Source organism: Astatotilapia calliptera, chromosome 3 (genome assembly GCF_900246225.1).
Source record: "Astatotilapia calliptera chromosome 3, fAstCal1.2, whole genome shotgun sequence".
NCBI classification, from domain to species: Eukaryota; Metazoa; Chordata; class Actinopteri; order Cichliformes; family Cichlidae; genus Astatotilapia; species Astatotilapia calliptera.
This window is the reverse complement of record NC_039304.1, coordinates 1,099,832-1,113,933: the sequence shown is the minus strand read 5'-3', so window position 1 is coordinate 1,113,933 and position 14,102 is coordinate 1,099,832. Positions and strand designations below refer to the sequence as shown.

The following is a 14,102-nucleotide window of genomic DNA, read 5'->3' as shown; positions in this document are numbered from 1 at the left end:
TGTAATGTAAGCTCAATGTCCTTACAGCGTAGCGTCTCTTTGATAGAGAAATGCCCAGAGTTACACCATCTATCGTTCACAAACACAGCCAGACCCCCTCCTCCCTTCTTACCACTCTCCGCTGTTCTGTCATAAGAGGCTCAGCAGCTAAAGCAGCACACCTGGGTCTCCCAGCCTATTAAAAGCAGCCCTTTGCTTCACCTGCTTCACTAAACATTATTATTTTAAGCAGAGTGGTGTGATTTATGTAGGCATTGCTGTGTGACAGGATGACTTTTCTTGCACACCCACCAAATGAGGGCGCACATGCTTCCACGCCCACTGGTGACTGCACACATCCTTTCAAGGAAGCATTTCATTCATCCCTAACAAATGGAACAAAACACTGTGCAGCGTGTTCAGGTTTGAACGTGGCCCTGGCCTCTCTCTGCATCCACCTGGCACATGCAACACACATCCACTCCCTGCTGAACTGCTTGTATTTGATGTGTTGAAGTTTTGGTAAAGTTTGAATAAATTCCACTTTATTTATAGGAACATTTCATCTGTGGACTCCTGCTTCCCCTCTCCTTGAGCCAGTTTGTGACGGGAACATGACATAAGAAAAGTAATTTATCCCTTTTTGATTCTGTGTATCTGGCGCTCATCCAGTGAGTTCACACTTGGCAGAAACAGACTGAATTTGTCTGGAGAACTTTGGCTTCAGCCAAGTTAGATAAACACACTGTGTCTCTGTCAAAACAGCAGTGTAGTTGTGGCACCCCTGTGAGGGAATGACCACATTAATATTATTTTGTGTAAAACACTCATGTAACGGGACATTTTTCATTGCTATATGTATTTATTTTCAGTTTCTTTAAGAGGATAGAAAATCCATGTAACAGGGATTCATTTTATGTTAGAAAGCAGTGAGGGCGGAACTTTGGTGCTTGCTCCGGGGTTTCGGGGAGCAGTAAGTGGAGCCCACCTTCCGCTGCTTCCTCAGACACGTTCTGGAGGAAAGCAGAGACGCATCGTGTCTTCCTTACTCTGCTCTTCACCTGCTTTTACAGGTCGGTACACGGTGCTCGCACCGAAAATGTTGTTTATTGTCACCATGGTTACCCACGTTAATGTGAATGGGAGAGTTAAGGCGGTCCGCCAAAGTTATTTATATGTAAACACGGGAGAAAACCAGAGGAGTGTCCCGCGCGACCGCACCGCGAGCCCGCTCGTTAGGTGGAGCGCTCGTGAAGCAGAGTCAGTGCGCTCCTATGCTCTGTGCAAACGTGTTGTAATGCTCCAATCAAATCAGTTCTGTGAGATGTGAATGTTAATAGTTCTGTTAAAGTGACTGAGTAGATTAGCTAGTGTAACACAAGCACTCTGATCAACTCTGTGTAGCTAACAGAGGCATTCATGGGTTGATTCAACAAGCTGTGTTTCATGATGCACTAAATAGTGATTTTGCCAGTAAATTACTGGAGGGAACAAATGTAATGTATTTACCAATGCTGTTATTGAATAGAACTGTTTAGCCAGTAAGACACTGCAGAAGACAATGTGATGTGTTTATTGATATGATAAAAGGATGTAGCTGTTATGGAAAGAAGTGTGAACTTGAGAAACTGAACCAGTTAAAAAGAGTATATTTCACTGATGTTGTGAAATAAGTAAATGTAATTGATGTGAATGAGGAACCAGCTGAACAGTATATTGAAAGCTCATGTTTAGTGTTTTATAGCATTTATTTGTGTGAAATAAATCAGACTCAGACACGTTCTGGAGGAAAGCAGAGACGCATCGTGTCTTCCTTACTCTGCTCTTCACCTGCTTTTACAGGTAACATATTTGTCATCGAGGTCTTCATCCTTGGGACCCGTAACATAGTAACTTCTTCATTGTTATACTTCTATAGTTTTCCCATTTTGTGAGCTGTGGATGTGGAAAGTGTCTCAGTGACACATCCACATGAAAACGGCGTTACCTTCGTTCATTTGCACGTCAAATGAACGAGCTGTTTGGACTTTAACGTCACAGCTGATGCTTCGATACTCGAACTCAAGAGTTCAGCTTCCACTCAGAGGTACAAGTACACACAGCAAAGATAAACGTGTACACAAGGTGGAACCCACAAGTGCACAGCTCCAACCAGAGATGGGCAGTAATCCCATTACTTTTTTCAAGAAACGAGTAAAGTGAGGGATTACTATTGCAAAAAAGGTAATTAGATTACTGTTACTTTCCCGTAAGCACGCTGCGTTACTGCGTTACTAAAACCGCAGCTGTGTGCAGATGAACAATGGATAATCTATCGAGTGTGGAGAGAGTGTGAGCGTGCAGCGTTTAAAGCGTGGAAGCACTGACCTTACTTTGAGTTTGACTCTGTAAAAAGTGACAAAAACATTAGCATCCGCTGTTCACTGCGTGGGAAGACAACATGCTCACTCACTATGTGTTAATGGGCACGCTTATTTATAACTTTGATAAAATGTCATAAAAATAATTCCATGCCAGCTCACCATTGGTGATCAGGTAGTTTCTGTTCCAGTTCCAGTCCCATAAATCATGAAGCTTGCTGCCAGAAAAGCTTCAAATCTCCTTTGAAAGCTGTTTGTGGTCTTGATTGTGGGAGCTTCAGTTGTCTGACTCCAGCTGCCACACAGTGCTCACTGATATCATTTGCAAAAACCCCAGTGTGACAATATTTATCAGTGAAGCAGAAATCAGGAAGTGACGACTTTTCTTTGAACATTTGCTAAGGCTAAGCTGTGCTTTCTACCACAGTTGGGAATTTCCTGGTTTACAACAAATTATTGTGTCAACACCGCATAAGATTTCAAACTACAGGAAAATCACTGGAGTTATAAGAGGCAGACAACGACACACACACCACATGCATGCTGTTGCTATTTATTGTGGATTAACCTGTCAAGGGCAAGAACAAAAGAATTCTGCCTCAAATACAGGAAATCATAGCTTTCCTGTATTTCCTCCATTGTTGGCATGCTGGTTAGTGCTGTTGCTCCACAGTAAGAAGGTCCTGGGCTAAATTATCCATGAATGTAAACGGCTGTGTGTTTCTATCTGATAGACTGGTGAGCTGTCCAGGGTGTACCCTGCCTGGTAACCTATCACTTCAGGGTTATTTCCCAGCCCTGCTGCAACCAGGATAGAGATAGGAGGATGGTAGTTGTTGTAGACCCATTCAATTTCAATTGAAGGATTAAAATGTTCCAGGAGCTCAACTTACTCCATCTGAACATGTTTCAATCGTGTTTTATGAACACAACATGCAGGTTTACTGAATATGAAAAGGTTGTGTTGATTTAACTCAGTTGTTTAAGTTTCTGCCAAAGCAAAACCTTTGTGTGCAACCAGTGTCCACTATTGAATCATGTAAATCCAACATGTTTTTGTCAGTGCAAAAGGAGTTACGGTGCCTGTATTCCTGCACAATATTGTCCCGGGAGGGAGGAAAACTTTCTGGTGAAGTTTTGGTTGATTTTTGGGTTTTGCTTGACACTAGGTTGATTTTATCAGTGAGGTTTGGATTGTTTTCTTTCTCTAAGAGAGAGAAAGATGGTTTTATGCTTGGACATGTTTGCAATGGGCCCCAGTATTTGTTACTTTATTAGTATTTTATTGGTTGCGTTTGTTTGTGCTTTTGTTACAGTGCACTGAGATAAGAACATCTGAGAGGTGTGATCCACCGGTGGTGATATTTTGGTATTTTGTGAGTTCCCGATTTAACAAATCAGCTCTTTAATCCAGACCTGAGAGGTTGAACTTTAAAGCGCTATAAAATATTCTTACTGGAAACAGTGGCAAAGTGTTTTTCTCCATGATTATAATGGGCTTGGGAGAAATTCACTTATATGGGACATTGATCACATGAGAAGTCCTGAGCCTAAAAGGATTGCAGCGAGTCAATCCAGTCCAAAAACAAGGAGCTGTTTTCCTTTAAAATGATGACATCATCTTGCTGGTGATGGAGGCTCGAATAGGCTGCGCGTGAGACTCCATTATCAGCAATATCTGGTATGAATGTGTGTGGATGTATGCATGTGACTGGACTGTGATGGACTGACGACTAAAAGTTTAACTGACTTGATACTGAGACAAAAACGGTGCCGACTTTAGGATTAGTGAATGTCCACAACAATTCACCCAGCCTGTAGAAGAAGGGTGGAGGTTTTGTCTTGCTTTGTTGTTGCAGGAGCAGAAGGATGACAGAGACTAAAGGGGGAGGCTGTAGCTTCACATGAGTGTGAGCTGCAGACTGAACCCTTTGGTTGCTAATGTTGAGTCACTGATGTTTGCATTAAGAAAATTGTGTTTTATTAGCTGTGTTTTAATTAAGGTATCACATTATATTGTTGGGAATGTTAAATGCTAAAGTGAAGAAAAGCTTTGTTTTCACTCATGACTGAACATGTTATTATTAACCATAGCAGGCCACTGTAAAGTGTCAATTAACTGTTATAGAGGAAAAAAGGCCAAAAACTCTGTTAATACCTATGAATAACAGGCAATGATAGACTTGTCACATTCAAAATAGAGATATGTAATAACAAACACGGGTCCGTGTCATTTAGGTTCTCCATTGAAATAGTCAATCATTTAGAAAAGTAGAATATATATATATATATATATGTCTCAACGCTGTTTCTCAATAATATTAAAAACCTAAAAACTATTGTTGTGGAAGATAGAAGTCACTGTGACAGCCCTCTGACTGTGGAGGACGTTTGTAATCCTATTTCTGCACTTAAGGCCAACAAATCTCCCGGCACAGATGGTTTAACTGCAGAGTTTTATGAATCATTTTCTAATCTCCTGGCTCCGTTCTTACTGCAGCTTTTCATAGGAAGTGTAGAGAATAACATCCTCCCTCCTACTCTTACTCAGGGTCTCATAACACTTATTCCAAAGCCAAACAAAGACTTACTTCTTATTGATAATTGGAGACCCATCTGTCTGCTCAATGATGACTATGAGATTATGGCTTTAGTACTTGCTAACAGAATGAAAGAGTTCTTGGACACAATTATCGATGAGACACAATCAGACTTTATGAGAAACAGACACCTTTCTAAGAACATGAGACTGGTTTTAGATCTACTTGATTACTCTGATTTGGTATCTGACTATAGCTTCATTCTCTTCCTGGATTTTTAAAAGGCTTTTGATACAATTGAACATCAATTTATTTTCCACTCTTTGGAAAAATTTGGCATTTTTCTGTAAAGCTATCAAAACCTTGTACACGAATGGCAATAGCTCAATTAAAATGATTAAGACTCCACCCCGAGATTTGACCTGTTATACAAGGAATCAGCACAGCTGATAAGGAGCTCATCATCAGCCAGCTAGCTGATGACACCACACTCTTCTTGAAGAATGCAAATCAAATCCGTCCAGCCCTTAGTGTTATTAGTGATTTCTCTGAGGCATGTTAATACTTTTAGCTATTTTATATCCATAAATCAATGGCGTGTCCAGCGGGGTGGCCAGTCTGGTTGGGGGGGTGGCCTGGGGGGGCACAGGCCACCCCCCCAACCAGACTGGCCACCCCAGGTGCCACCCCAAAGGTAAAACAATAAAATTCAATCAAATATCAAATGTACGATTATGTTTTCACGGTGAAGCTCAGATATCCGAGTGTAAGTGAATGCAGCATCGGCTTCTGCGCTATGCGCATCACGTTAGCAAAGGTAGGCGAGCCAAGCACGAAGGACAACACTGCAGGAAACAATTTTTCGGTGAAAGAAAATGAGGACAGAATAAATGTCCCGGTAAGTAATATCAAGTTTGTTGAGTTTAGTAAACTTCAGTGAAATTAGAATACCAAGGAAAAAAATAACACTTAAAGAATTTTTGCAGCCGTCGAATATTTCAGACAGTATGCTACTGAGGGCAGCTAACATAAGAGTTATGAGTTATAAGATGCAGGTCGATGTGTAAAAATAACTCCGTTGTTTGGTGGTGGCTATGGCAGGGCTTCCACAGAGGCCAGCAGGTGGATGAGGGAAGGAGAGGCAGGAGGAGAGCCCCGAGGCAGCCACCAGTCCGAGTGTCAGGTGAACTGAACTTCAGGTAAGAAGTTATGACCTGCAGTCTATCTGGGTCAGATATAAACTAAGTTTAGGTGGAGTTTATTTTCGTTGTGCTGACTTTACCCTCAGTTGCAATAACTCGTACTGCGTTCTAGCCAGCTTGATGGAGTTTTTATACAGCTGGGTGGGTGCTATGATGTTACTGATAGTGAACTTTATTTTATTCATGCCAACGGCTCCTTAAAAAAATGGAATGGTCCCTCATTCAGAGAAAATATTACACGTTTCGTATTGAGCTGAGAAGAGACGCAGTTTGTCCTGGACTTTAGCTAGAATGGAAAAAGACACAAAGCTGGATTTATTCTGTCTTTACGCTGCACAGCTGCCTCTTCTTCTCTCATTCTCTCCCCCTCTCTCTCCTGCTGCTACTTCAATCATGAAACTGATCAATGATCAGCTGATCGGCTTTTCTCTCTCATTTATTTATCGCCCACTTTGCTGGGTGATGTCGGTTTGTATATGTGGTGAGAGGGAAACATGCAGATGAAACCAGGAGATGTCCTTACTGAATCATCAGAGCTGAACAGGTGATGGAGAAACAGGTTTACCTTTTAGGTCACATGAATGAGTTGAAGGGAAGTTATGAACTGTTTCTGAGAGACAAATAACACCAGGATCCTTTTTTATGTAGCTGACAGCTGGTAACTGTGCAGGGGCGGGTCTAGCAAAGTGTTGCCAGGGGGCCAGGTAGGGCATTAACAGGGAGAGGGGGGCACAAAGAAATACTTTTCTTTCTTATTCTCATTTAAAATATCTAGCTTTTATTAAATAATTATCTAAATCTTACAACCAAAGTTTTTATCTGACGTAAAATGTATAGAAATCATACATATACCAACAAAACTGTACATCACTGTCACAACAGCATTTGTTTTCATTCAAAGGCTTTATGGCTTTAATACCTGGTGGGCCGGTCTCTAGTCAAAATGCCCGATTTTCTGTCCCAGTCCAGCCCTGCAGGTTAATACTGGCAGTGTCACCATGCCAGCTGACTGTATTTCATCATCAGCCAGTGTTGTTCTTTATCAATATTACCAAAGTTTACCATAAGGAAGCAAAGAAAGTATTTACTTGCTTTCAGGTTTCATTCAAATATTAGTCTTTTCATTTGTTTCCCCACTTTTTCCCTGTTTCAAAATCAAACACCAGTTTGTGAGAAGATTATCTTCTTTTTTTAATAGGCAGATAAAGTTTTGCATTGGCATTGGCTAATTTGTCAATTGTTTGCTACAAATGTTCGTATTTTAATATTAAAAAATGTTTTTGCCCAAAACATATGTGCAGTATATGTCAGTAAAAATACTATGCAAATATTGCTGTCCTTGAATGCTGAGTAAACACTGACAAAGCACTGATTGTATCTCTTGTACTTTATCAACGCACTATCTAAAAACTTTGCACCGGAGTGGTTGAAATCTCATTCTAATAAGAGTTAAAAGCGCATTCGGTTATTAGGTTTATAGGATTATTGAATTATGGTTAATGGTTGGTAGAATTTTTTTTAAACATTATCTGCCAATTACATCTGCCACCCTTCTCCAAATCTGTGCCCCTACCTGGCCCCCCCAACAAAAATTTTCTAGACACGCCACTGCCATAAATGTAAGTTTATTAATAAAACACCATATTTCTGCCGTTTTATAAGGATATGAATTGTACATACAATCAATTTCAGACTCAACCAACAAAAAGCCTCTCAGAACAATATTTATATTGTAACAGTTGCTATTGTAATGCAGTGTATCACCACATGGCGGCGCCTCCTGTCTCACGACTGGTGTCACCCCCTTTTTGTTCTTCTTCGCACTCCTCCTGTAATGGATGCTCCCGTGTGTACGCGGACTAGTGTGCTCTTTAGTAATGTGTGGTAGAGGTAGCACTTTTATTTTTGATATTGTAAATAAATGAGTACTTTTTGGAAAGTCAGAAGCTGTTGCTCATTCGCTATCCACCTGCACACCTCCGCGGCTGGCTTCATCTCCACTGCACGTTACAACTGGCGCCCGAACTTTTTCCCCTTGGACTTCAGACGATTTTTGCATCCCGCCGAGGATTCTTCTCTTCTAGCACGTGAACTGTCTCGGAAATCCCCCCAGTTTTGCGGACGCTCAGGCGTTTTCTCCAGCCATGGCCGCAGCCTCAGCTCAGGTGGGACCCGACTAATTTCTGGATACCGTGATGTGCCGCTGCTCCGCTTGGGAGAAAGAAAAAGAGAGAAGCTGACTCCGCGACGCGAATGGACTCCGTGGATTTGTTATTTGTTGTTGGTTTCGTCTTCTAAGGATTAATTCTTCTGTGGAGAGCCTGGACATGAACATTTCTGCTGGCTTTTCATTCCCCTTTCCCTCTGCTGAGACTGACTGTAGCACATGTAAGTGATAGCTTGGCCGACTACAACCGTTGGTGCTGGTCTTCGGCTCAGTATAACGAAACGACTTAAAACTAATCTTGCATTGAGCTCTAGTGTTGCAGACATGCTATTGTAATAACATGGTTCTGATCACTCCAGTCTAATTTCAGTTGTTGGGCGAAATTTTATATGTGGTTTTTCTAAATTTAATCTTGAACACATTATTGCTGTTTTGTCTTTCTAGTCTGACCTAACTGACTCTTTTACTGCTATATCAATAACTGCGCTGTGCCCTGGAGCGGCTTAATTTTTTTGAAATCGCAATGGCACACTGCCCAGACGACTCTGACTCAGACATGGAACTTACCTCGTTACCTATGATAGGTTTGTAGCTTGAACCCATCCGCTGGAACGTTGGAGACAATATAATTACACTGCAAAGCAAGACACAAGTAGGCAAGCTTCTTCATGTTTCTCGTGCACGGGAGAAAACCGGACAACGCGCCGTCCCTTCGCTTGACCCCAGTTGCTCTCGTCTGTTCTCCCGTACCACTGTTCTTTTATTGAGGTTACATGAATATGCATAGGTTCATTAACATATGACGTCTACATACAAACAAAGAGTACCTTGCCTGTGTGTGTGTGTGTGTGTGTGTGTGATTTGTGTGTGTGTGAGAGATCTGTGTGGGGTCAAGATGTGACCCTGTGAAGACTCTGGTGCTAGCTGGTGCCAGGACGTCTGGGTCCATCTAACAAAAGGCTCTTATACTTAAACAGATATACGTGTGCTTGCTATACCATAAATCAAAGATAAACTCTCCTAGGGAGTATGTGATTTATACCAAGGATACTGAGTAGAGGAATGTATGCACCCCCCTCTACACAGAGTTAATACAGACCTCTTTTAGGATGAGACATCCTTTCAATCTACCAATGATTATATACTTCTAAGCATATATGAGTAAATGTTTCTAAGCATAAATGACAATCAACAATACAAAATCTAACATTCCCCCCTTTTTGACGTTTATGCTTGAAAAGTCCCCAGTTACGAATACCTCATGTCTGACAGTTTCAATGCAAACATTGTTATATTCAGCATATGTCAAATCACCCTAAATTACTGAAAAAATACACAGTTTAACAAATGTATTAGCGGTTATCCCATTCCTCATTGAGCTCATCTCATGGCAAACTGCATCCTACAAACAAACAAAGAAATTGTTAATTTAATAGTGAAAATAAGAAAGTAACATTTTCAAAACCATCTCAGCTTGGTGGTGTTTTCTCCAGGTGTGCAAATCACGTCTCTCTGCAGAGTGGTTTGAGTTCTGCAGGGCGTCATGAATGTCTCTTCCAGTTGTTTCCATCACTTTCCATAGGACCAGAGTCCAAATGTATGTAGAATAAACATTCAAACATACTAGTTAGTTTTGTTGTTTGTCAACATGGGTCTCAGCTATTTCCAAAGCTGCAGACCTCTCAGCACTCTAGTTTTATGGCCTCTACCAACCCCCATCACCTCATTCAAGCCTTCGTCCTGTGAGGGGGATATTTATGACTCCTTCATTGTCCACGCTCTGCAGAGAAACACCTCTGTGGAAAGGGTGCAGGTGTCCATTATCTTACTGCTGTTGTGATCCCAGCAGTCTTCAGGGTATCATCGTATTCACAGTACAGTGGCACAGCATTAGGTGATGTTCATAGGAAACTGCTGTCATCACCACCATAGCTTCTGGTTCCTGTGCTTTTCACAGAATCATGATGTCATCCTCGAACTCCTTCTGCGCTGTCGATGGAGCTTGGCATGCTCCCCTCATCCCTCGAGTTTTCCTGTCCCTACGCTGCTGAAGATGATCTCTGATCCTCCTGAAGTCTCTCTCCTGGCCTCAGCTCCCATCCTGTGGACGATCCTCTCAGGCACTCCTTCTCGTCATGGATAGTCCTGATTTTGGCCCTGCTGGATCTGTCTCAAAACACTCAGCTTCTCTGCCTTCCTCCTGGTTCAGCTGATTCAGCCGTCACGCCTCGCACTTGGTTGCCCTAGAGTTGATCAGAGGCTGGAGGTTGAAGTGCGAGCTTACCCTACGGGGGCTCAATCAGCACTCCCCCCTCACCACCGAAACAACCAAGTGTGAGATTTCTCTATTGTGCTGTCTTGAGGGTGCTGGGGTTTCCTGGGACCTCGACCTCTTTGCAGTGGCTCTGATAAATCCAGGAGGGTCTCTCCGCTATTTTGCAGGCAGTTTCATGGTCCTTGCTGTGGCTCCAAGGTCTGATCTCATGATGGGCCCCAACCAGCTTGACCTTTGACCTCAACCACTGCCTGGGCTATGCCTGGAATGTTTCTCGCTTCTCACTGCTGCACCTGTATTTCAGAAAGACTTCTATTTGGAGAGCATGTCAACAATCATCAAACCACATTCTTTAGTTCAGTGAACTTCATTTATAGGCCATCAAAGCCTCATCTGAACATGGATGCACCACTTGCATAGGTTAATACTTGTAAATAAACAGCTAATCACACAAATCACTGCAACAATAATAGTAAACATTGTTTAATGTTAATTCTGGACCCCACCTCTTGACGCATGGACAACCATGCGTCAACTCACCAAACCAGGATCCCTGTCTTAAAAACTGGCTCCACCAGGAGCCTGCATACACAAGATCTGGAAATAAAATCAAACTTCACACGTGTAAACAATTATATCAAAAGAGTAATAAGCATTCAGCACGGGCAAGACAAGTGTCATGTGCAGGTTTTCTCAAATCATTAAATCACTATTGTTACCATAATTTGCCCCAGACATGGATCATCCCATGTACTCAGTTAACATTAATGTAATCAGTGACTGCCCTTAAGCAAAGTCACTCCACTTATATATTACTATGGGTTCAAAGTGGCCAGCTAAGAGGCCATATTCATCTTTCCATAAACACCGTAATCTCTTATTTGTTTTACTCATGTCACTTGTCCGTTTCAGCTGAATCCTCCACAGTATTCTCAAAGAAACAAATATAAGCAATACACATTGACTGTGGTCAGACGGAGGTCAGACACAGGTCAACAGGTTCCAGAGGTGCCATAAAAACACCATAAAATCAACCATCCATTGCTGTGGAAAATATGTTATTCATATCATCAAAGTAACCGTCACATTTTCCCAAAAACACAATGTAACAGCATCACCACTCATAACCTGTAAACACAGTTTTCCTCACACATAAACCCAAAAATCCTGTAGTAGGAAAAACATCAACCAGTTGTCCTGGTATAAATCATGTGATCAAACCACATGAAGAACTGTAATGCTGTAGAAAAGAAAATGCAAATGTTAGCGCTGCTCAGATGTATACAATTTCTCACAGTTTCTTTCACCAGTCAGTCAGCTTTCTTTCCTTTCACTCACGCATTCATACATTCATTCTTTCTTTCTTTGCTGACAGTGGAATCGATTGTCGCATTTTCAAGGCTGGTGTGTTTTCTGAAAACTTCTAACATTTGAATCTCTTCCATTTATAAGCCTGCGATTAACCGCACGGCTCAGGTCCGCGTGAAACCCGCGCGACCGCATTCGCGTGCACCCACGCAGCTGTGGAGCCTTCGCTCCCTCTCTTTTTTACATAAATACTTTGTGCTGCCAGGAGCAAAGTCCAGCACAAACGTCTTTCTCCCTCCGACTCACCCTTGGTTGCTTAGAAACCCATGATAACAACAACAACTGCTGACGTCACACACCACGCGGTCTGCTCCGCACACACAACAACAAAGAAAATGCAAATGTTAGCGCTGCTCAGATGTATACAATTTCTCACAGTTTCTTTCACCAGTCAGTCAGCTTTCTTTCCTTTCACTCACGCATTCATACATTCATTCTTTCTTTCTTTGCTGACAGTGGAATCGATTGTCGCATTTAGTTTCCACTCTCAGCAAAATGACGTCATCTCAAAAAAAAAAAAAAAACTTCTACATCGGATTACCTCGCTGAATCCGATTTAGGCTGGGACATTCATTTAATAATTGTCCCAAATAAGTGGCTTTCTCCTGAGCCCATTTTAATGTGGAGAAACCTCACTTGTAACGGCGTTCTCGACAGGTCGTATATGTCGCGCTGGCCTAGTAGGTGTGGTTTTCATTCCTCTCTTCCTCCTCCTGCCCACTACCTGTTCGGTGCTGCTGCGTGCGCATGGCCACTGATTAGACCTTGGGTGCAATCAATAACTAAGCACGGCCTGGTGTGCGCCGCCCTGCCAGGTGAGCCACATTAGAACAATCAAGGGTGGGCGTGCCTAGTAGACCTTAAAATGCATGCAGCAGTCATTTGACCCGTGACCAACATACTGAGAGGACGGCAAACAAAGCACTTTTCCACTGTGAGGAAGACTTTGAACAAGACGGGCTATCGGTAAGCTCTTGAGCTCACATTTGCTGCACATATATTTGGAACTATGGAAGCTCAGTTGTGCAAATGTTTTACGCTTAGGGAAATAATTGCTGCATTTAAGTTTAAAAAATTATATTGACAAAAAAGAATGTTTAAGTTTGAATAAATTGTTTGTGCAGTTAGTGTTCCCACATATTTATGTTACTTAATATTAAAAATAGTTACCCCCCCCAAATCCTTGGGTGGATCGTAAAAATAGAGAATAAATGTTTGGTTTTGATTTAAAGAAAATAATTCTTTGTAAAGAAAATCCTTAGTTAAAGTCTCTATTAAAATGTTTGAACTCTAAAATGTATACTTTAAAATACAATTGTTTATAAAAAAGTGTTAAATGCAAAGAAGACACATTGTGTATATTTATTTAAGAACCACAGTTAAATTAACACAGTTAACCACATGGTAAATGGCTTTACTGAAGTGTATTTTGTTATTTTCATCTGTCTTTTGTGTAATGTATGTAATTTATCTGAATGGTTAATGAAATGTTCTTTATTTTTGTGTTGAAAGGTTTTTTACCTGCTGCTACTTACCTATCTACCTGGTCAAAATAAAGTTGAGTGAAATTCAAAGTCTGGTCTTTTTCAAGTGTGGGCACCTCACAGTCAGAGAACACTTGACAGTATATGGCACGGTCCTGGGTCGGGTCGACCCAGTATTTTGAGTTTCTTATGTTTTGGTTTATTTTGCATTATGGATTAGTTATTCTCTGGTGATACTGTTTTGATTACAATTATATTCTGATTCTTTAGTTATCTGATGATGTTGATGATGATTATTTCTGGTTTAGGTTTTGTTATCTTGCCCTTATGTTTGGTTTAGGTTGCCTGTGCTTAGTCTTCTCTGCCCGTATGTCCCTCTGTTTGTCCATGACGTCATCATGCCTGTTTACGAGTCTGTCTCTGTCTGGCGTGTGCTTCCTGTTTTATTTTGTAGGTCTGTGCCCTTTGTCAGTGCGTTCAGCTTTGTGCTCTCCCTGTCTCGTCAGTGTAATCAACGTCAGCCGTGTCTCCCAGCTGTTTCCTCTTTGCTCCGTTCACCTCTTGTATTTAGTGTCTGTGTCTTCCCCTACTCGGTGTCGCATCGTTAACGTCTGTTCACCCTTGCTTCCTCTGTGTGCTCCGTTTGCCAGCCAGCCTTCCTGCCTACTTATTCCGTTCTTCCAGTTTAGTTAGTGTTTTTCTGTTCTGCTTCTTACCAGCAATAAAG

At 41.7% G+C, this 14,102-nt stretch overlaps 1 protein-coding gene across 1 annotated transcript in view; it reads right to left on the bottom strand.

Moving 5' to 3' along the window:
• Positions 1-14,102, bottom strand: part of LOC113015885 (NACHT, LRR and PYD domains-containing protein 3-like) — a 525,401-nt gene that overhangs the window by 393,054 nt on the left and 118,245 nt on the right. Inside the window, exon 6 of the mRNA XM_026158251.1 lies at positions 2,765-2,777. Within this exon, the coding sequence (XP_026014036.1) occupies positions 2,765-2,777 (13 nt within the window). The remainder of the gene's footprint in view (positions 1-2,764; positions 2,778-14,102) is intronic.